Source organism: Colobus angolensis, unplaced genomic scaffold (assembly GCF_000951035.1).
Source record: "Colobus angolensis palliatus isolate OR3802 unplaced genomic scaffold, Cang.pa_1.0 Scaffold516, whole genome shotgun sequence".
Lineage (NCBI taxonomy): Eukaryota > Metazoa > Chordata > Mammalia > Primates > Cercopithecidae > Colobus > Colobus angolensis.
This window is the reverse complement of record NW_012118666.1, coordinates 535,440-542,800: the sequence shown is the minus strand read 5'-3', so window position 1 is coordinate 542,800 and position 7,361 is coordinate 535,440. Positions and strand designations below refer to the sequence as shown.

The 7,361-nt window shown below is 53.5% G+C and overlaps 1 protein-coding gene across 1 annotated transcript in view; it reads left to right on the top strand.

Annotated features, from left to right (window-relative positions):
• The first annotated feature begins 5,458 nt into the window (after window positions 1-5,458).
• Window positions 5,459-7,361, top strand: part of CLIP2 (CAP-GLY domain containing linker protein 2) — an 82,469-nt gene continuing 80,566 nt past the window's right edge. The window contains exon 1 of the mRNA XM_011960589.1: window positions 5,459-5,612. Coding sequence (XP_011815979.1) covers window positions 5,492-5,612 — 121 coding nt within the window. The 5' untranslated portion in view covers window positions 5,459-5,491. The remainder of the gene's footprint in view (window positions 5,613-7,361) is intronic.

Genomic DNA, 7,361 nt, shown 5'->3' with positions numbered 1-7,361 from the left:
GTCCCATAGGATTCTAACAGAGCTGAGCATCTCCTGTTGCCAACATTGGCAGTTCCTGAATTTTAGCCATTGTCATGTTGCAGCGCAATTACTTTATTTTATTTATTTATTTATTATTATTTGAGATGGAGTCTCGCTCTGTCACTCAGGCTGGAGTGCAGTGGCGCAATCTCGGCTCACTGCAACCTCTACCTCCTGGGTTCGAGCGATTCTCCTGCCTCAGCCTCCTGAGTAGCTGGGACTACAGGCGTGTGCCACAACACCAGCCAATTTTTGCATTTTTAGTAGAGACAGGGTTTCACCATGTTGGCAAGGCTGATTTCAAACTCCTGACCTCTAGTGATCCACTGGCCTTGGCCTCCTAAAGTGCTGGGATTACAGGCGTGAGCCACTACGCCTGGCCTCCATTTTTTAATCTTCTTCTTTTTAAGAGACAGGATCTTGGCCAGGCACTCACGCCTGTAATCCCAGACCTTTGGGATGCCAGGGCAGGCAGATCACCTGAGGTCAGGAATTCAAGACCAGCCTGTGCAACATAGCAAAACCCCATCTCTACTAAAAATACAAAAACTTAGCTTGGCATGGTGGCGGACGCCTGTAATCCCAGCCCTTTGGGAGGCCGAGGCAGGTGGATCACCTGAGGTCAGGAGTTCAAGACCAGCCTGGGCAACATAGTGAAACCCCATCTCTACTAAAGATACAAAAAATTAGCCTGGCATGTTGGTGGACGCCTGTAATCCCAGCTACCTGAGAGGCAGAGGTTACAGTGAGCAGAGACCACACCACTGTACTCCAGCCTGGGCAACAGAATGAGACTCTTTCTCAAAAAACAAAGAGACAGGAGACAGGATCTTGTTATATTGCCCAGGATCCACCTCCTGGCCTCAAGCAATCCATCCTCCCACCTTGACCTCCAAAAATTTTGGAATTACAGGCGTGAGCCACTACACCTGACCCATTGTTTATCTTTGTTGTTGTTGTTGTTTTTGTTTGTTTTTTTGAGACGGAGTCTCACTCTGTCGCCAGGCTGAAGTGCAGTGGCACGATCTTGGCTCACTGTAACCTTCGACTCCCTGGTTCAAGCCACTCTCCTGCCTCAGCCTCCCGAGTAGCTGGGATTACAGGCGCTCACCACCACACCCGGCTAATTTTGTATTTTTAGTAGAGACAGGGTTTCACCATGTTGGTCAGATTGGTCTCCAACTCCTGGCCTCAGGTGATCTGCCCACCTTGGCCTCCCAAAGTGCTGGGATTACAGGCGTGAGCCACCGCGCCTGGCCCCGGCCTAGATATCTTATGTTTGGATGTACAAACACTTCCCCTTGTGTTACAATTGCCTTCAGCGTTGAGTGCTGTAACATGCTCAACAGGTTTGTAGCCTAGGATCCATGGGCTAGACCATATAGGTTTGTGTCAGTACACTCTCTGATGTTCACAGGCCAAAAAGATCGCCTAATGATGCATTTCTCAGATGGTATCCCCGTCAGTAAGTGATACATGACTGTATTTCCTTCCAGTCTTTGTTCCTATTACACAAGTTGTTGTTTTATTTATTTTTTATTTTTATTTTTTGAGATGGAATCTCGCTCTTTCGCCCAGGCTGGAATGCAGTGGCACGATCTCTGCAACCTCTGCCCCCTGATTTCAAGCGATTCTCCTGCCTCAGCCTCCCAAGTAACTGGGATTACGGGCGCCTGCCACCACGCCCGGCTAATTTTGTATTTTTAGTAGAGACAGAGTTTCGCCATGTTGGTCAGGCTGGTCTCAAACTCCTGGCCTCAGGTGATCCTCCTGCCTCGGCCTCCCAAAGTGCTGGGATTACAGGTGTGAGCCCCCGTGCCCGGCCACAAGTTGTTGTTTTAAACAGCTAAGTCGTGCATTCTACTTTTTCTCGTCTTATTGCATACTATGGGAAGCACCTCCCTGTGCTACTGCAATATCACCTGCTGTCATTTGAATGGTTCCCTGGAGGGAACGGACTGTAGTGTGGTGTGTGGCATGCCACCTGTTTCCTGGTCACGTTGCCCGGTGGTCTGGGGATGGGGACGAGGACTACCTGGGGTCTTCACCCTCAGAGCTGTCCCAGAGGGAGAAAGTGTCCCTCCGAGAATCCCCAATTGACTGGGGAGCCACACCTTGTACCTGACCTTGGAGATGGTGGCAGCAGAGGCTGTGGCTGGGCTTGATGGTGGCCTCTCCCCCAACTGCACCCTGGCTGCTGCCTTTGCAGGGCAGAACCAGACTCCCAGGCTGGGGAAGGAGGTGGCCAGCCTGGAGCAAAACCGAGTTGGCTGAGGCAACCAAACCCTAGCAGAGAGAAAGGGAGAATTCTGCTGCCCGGGGCTGCTTTTGTTCCTGTTCCAGGATCTCGAGAAAAAAAAAAAAAAGCCTCTGGGAAGAGTGACAGGTGGAAGAGCCAGGAAAGGACCGTCCCCCCAGTCCTGTTGGCCCATCGGGCTCCCTCACCCACCCATGCAACTGGCTATCTGTTCTCCAAGGGGCTGGAGGTGGCCACACCCATCAGAGGCTGGGACCCTGGGCAGTGGGCAGCTCGAGTTGCCTGTGGCAGAGGCGTGTGGCAGAGGCCGGGGCCTGGCGGTGGTTTGTGGGGGAGGGGAGCACACTGGAGTCTGCTCTGGGAACAGGGCTGTGGCTGTCTCCCAAAACATGAGCTCAGCCTTCAGCAGAGGATCTGGCCAAGGGACGGGGCCTGGACCGGCTCCCTTGCTGCCCACCCAGTGGAGAGGGGAGGGCCTGTGTCCTCAGAACTGTGCCACACAGGGAGCAGCATTTGAGAGGGACTTTTGAGTGGGTCTCTTACACTAGGAGGTGGCGCAGGGCTACAAGCGAGAGGTGGTCAGAGCAGGTGGGCAGGAGGGCGGTTTGGGATCCACCTGGGGGCAAAGTCCTGGGTGGAGCAGCATGGCGAGGGACAGCTGGGCCAGGTGTGATCGAGCACACCTGGAGGCTGCTGCAGACGGGGCGGTCGGGTGACACCGGAGCAAGGATTCAAGTGGTAAGCAGGAGTCGCCCCGGCTGCCATTCAGGGAAAAGCATCTAAGCAGAGGGAACAGAGGCTGCAGAGGCCCTGAGGGCCCGGCATGGTGGCTCACGCCTGTAATCCCAGCACTTTGAGAGGCCGACATGGGTGGATCACTTGAGGTCAGGAGTTCAAGACCAGCCTGGCCAACATGGTGAGTGCTCGTCTCTACTAAAAATACAAAAATTAGCTGGGCACGGTGGCGCACACCTATAATCCCAGCTACTAGGGAGGCTGAGGCAGCAGAACTGCTTGAACCAGGGAGGTGGAAGTTGCAGTGAGCTTACATCACGCCATTGTACTTTAGCCTGGGCAACAGAGTGAGACTCCTCAAAAAAAAAATGTGGGGTGCTGGGCTGCAGTGACCTGGGTCCTAGGTGAGGACTGGTGGGACTGATGAATACAGGGGCCAACCGTGTGCTACTATCTTCATTTTAAAGATGAGACCATTGGCTGGGTATGGTGGCTCATGCCTGTAATCCCAGCACTTTGGGAGGCTGAGGAGGGCAGATCACTTGAGGTCAGGAGTTCGAGACCAGCCTGGCCAACATGGTGAAACCTCATCTCTACTAAAAATAACAAAACTTAGCCAGGTGTGATGGCGCACGTCTGTAATCCCAGCTACCTGGGAGGCTGAGGCAGGAGAATGGCTTGAACCTGGAAGGCGGAGATTGAAGTGAGCCGAGATCATGCCATTGCACTCCAGCCTGGGCAACAAAGGAAGACTCTGTCTCAAATAAAATAAAATAAAAATAAAGATGAGCCCACTGAGGCTTGGAGTCTCAGCTGCATTGCCCAGGGTTACAGGGTGAGAGCTGAGACTCATGTCAGACTGAGCTCCTGCTGCCTCCCCAGGGGTGGGGTGCCTGGGGGACCGAATCCAGTCCCAGCCCCACACACTTGGCTCATGCCCCGGACATGTGGATGGAGGAGGAGCTGCCTGTTCCCATTAGGTTGGTCACAACTGTCCCCTAACGTACCTGTGGACTTGCCTCATGCTGGAGACCCTGGAGATTGAGGACAAGTGTGTGTGGGAGTATCACCCACCCTCAGACAGGGAGGTGGGCTATGTGAGGCAAGGCCCACCTCCTATATGCTATCCTCAGCTGCCCCTCCAGGACACACACAGGACTGGGCCCAGAGCATTTTTTTTTTTTTTTTGAGACAGAGTCTCGCTCTGTTGCCCAGGCTGGAGTGCAGTGGTGCCATCATGGCTCATTGCAGCCTCTGCCTCCTAGGCTCAAGCAATCTTCCCGTCTCTGCCTCACAAGTAGCTGGGACTACAGGCATGCGCCACCATGCCTGGCTAATTTTTTATTTTTTATTTTTCTCTAGAGATAAAGTCTTGCTATACTACCAAGGCTGGTTTCAAACTCCTGGCCTCAAGCAATCCTCCTACCTTGGCCTCCCAAAGTGTTAGGATTACAGGTGTGAGCCACTGCTCTCAGCCCTTTTAGGGCTTTTTTTTTTTTTTCTTTTGAGACAAGAGTCTCGTTCTGTTGTCCAGGCTGGAGTGCAGTGGCGCAACCCTGGCTCACTGCAACTGCCGCCCCCTGGGTTCAAGTGATTCTCATGCTTCAGCCTCCCAAGTACCTGAGACTGTAGGCGTGTGCTACCCAGCCTGGCTAATTTTTGTATTTTCAGTACACACGGGGTTTCACCATGTTGGCCTGGCTGGTCTTGAGCTCCTGACCTCAAGTGATCCACTCACCTCAGCCTCCTAAAGTGCAGGGATTACAGGCGTGAGCCACTGCGCCTGGCCCCTTTTAGGGCTTTTAATGACCATAGTCAGCATGCAGCTCACACTTTGAAAAGGTTTCACTCTATCGCCCAGGCTGGAGTGCACTGGAGCTCACCGCAGCCTCGAGCTCCTGGGCTCGAGCGATCCACCAGCCTCAGCCTCCCAGAGTGCTGGATTGACAGGCCACTGTACCCGGTCTAAAAGTGGTCTTTGTTGCAAACAGCTTGATGCATGCTCGTGGGATAGAGGATGAAATATCTTTCACTTGTAATAAACTTCTGCAACCAAAAATAAATAAAGACACAAAGCCTTCATGGTGGAAAGGTAGGCAGAGGCTAGATGGCTAGATGGCGGCCTGGTGTAGAGTTGAGGCAGGTAACCCCACACCAGGACATAAGAGGGGAAGGCATAAGCCTCTCTGTGTGTTTGTCCTGCCCCTGCAGTAGAGGGGGCGCGTGCTGGGATGGTGATTCCAAGAGCGGGAATATGGCCTGTGCGGCAACGGGAGCAGTGAGCTGATAGGTTAAATCGGGTGTTGACTCGTCCAGCCCACCTCAGGAGGGATGTGTGGTGCTCACTGGCCCTTGCGGGTCTGGGGGCCATTGGGAAGTGATAATGTGATCGCTCCTGTCTCTGCCCGCAGGTGAATGAAGATGGCAGAGAGGACGTGACCAGCACTCACCCTTGACCACCTGCCCAGTGGCACCGCCATGCAGAAGCCCAGCGGCCTGAAGCCCCCCGGCCGTGGGGGGAAGCACTCCAGCCCCATGGGCCGGACATCTACTGGGTCAGCTTCATCCTCGGCGGCGGCGACCACTGGCTCCAAGGAAGGTATGTGGCGCCAAGGATCGGGGATGAGGGGACTGGCTACATGGGATGAGCGTTCTTCTGGAAGAGCCCCAGGAGCACAGGCCACTCTGTGACCAATCTGAGGGAGATGCTGAGTGTCGTGAGCTCCCGTAATGGGGTCTGAGGTTGGCAGAGGCTTCCCCAGGGAGGGGAGCTGAGGTCTGGAGGGTGAATAGCTGATTCACTAGCTGAAGAGGAAAAGGGCCGGGTGCGGTGGCTCACGCCTGTCATCCCAGCACTTTGGGAGGCCAAGGTGGGCGGATCACTGGAGGTCAGGAGTTTGAGAACAGCCTGGCCAACTTGGTGAAACCCCATCTCTACTAAAAATACAAAAATTAGCCAGGCATGGTGGCAGGTGCCTGTAATCCCAGCTACTCAGGAGGCTGAGACAGGAGAATCACTTGACTCCGGGAGGCAGAGGTTGCATTGAGCTGAGATCACACCATTGTACTCCAGCCTGGGCAACAGAGCGAAATTCCGCCTCAAAAATTTAAAAAAAAGGGAAGGGTATTCCAAGTAGAGGGAACAGCACATGCAAAGGCTCAGAGGCAGAAAGGAGCATCGTGAGTACAGAAGAGGGAGAGAGCGTGGCTGTGGCTGGGGCAGTCTGCTGCAATGCAGGTGGACCTGGGTGACTTGGAGGTGTGCGGGGAGTTTCATTTTCATCCTAATAATGAGAGCTACGGGAGGGTTTAAACCAAGATGAGTATGATGGAAGGAACTAGCAGCAATTTCTTACCCATTCTCTGCAGTTTAAAAAATTGTGATTGAGCTGGGCATGGAGGCTCATGCCTGTAATCTCAGCACTTAGGGAGGCTGAGGTGGGTGGATCACTTCAGGTCAGGAGTTCAAGACCAGCCTGGCCAACATGGTGAAACCCCGTCTCTACTAAAAATACAAAAATTAGCCGAGCGTGGTAGTGGGCACCTGTAGTCCCAGCTACTCTGGAGGCTGAGGCAGGAAAATTGCTTGAACCCAAGAGGAGGAAGGTACAGTGAGCCGAGATCACACCACTGCACTCCAGCCTGGGCTACAAGAGCGAAACTCCGTTTAAAAAAAAAAAAAAGACGATTGTTTCTTACTTATCACTTTGATAAATGATGCTGTGATGAGCATCTTTGTGCACAAAGCCTAGCTTTGATGACACTCCAGCCAGCAGGATAGGTCACTGCCCATCTCATCTGATTGGCACAAAGTTTGGAGAGACAAACACAGCCGGGGCCAGACTGGACAATCTGGGTCCTAGGGAAGGGGGTCAAGGAAGGTTTGAGCCAAAGTCATGGGCAGTTGGCAGGACCGGGTCCCTAGCAGAGCCAAATGGACAGCGTGAAAGGGCGAGGAAGCTGCAGCGTGAGGCCCGTGGGCAGAAGCCCATGGGAAGGGCCTGCCCAGTGCAGCCTTGTGAAGGCCCAGGCTCTGCCTCCAGGATGGCAAATCCTCTCCAGCAATGAGAAGCCAGACAAGAGAAAATTCAGGGGATGAGGTAGGGTGGGGAAGAGGTGTTCCATGTGGAGGGAATGGGTGATGCAAAGGCCCTGAGGCTGGAATGAATTTGGTTTGTTAAGAAAGAAAAAGGCCGGGGACGGTGGCTCATTCCTGTAATCCCAGGACTTTGGGAGGTCAAGGCTCGCGGATCACCTATGCCAGGAGGAGTTCGAGACCAGCCTGGCCAACATGGTGAAACCCCGTCTCTACTAAAAATACAAAAATTAGCTGGATGTGGTGGCACAT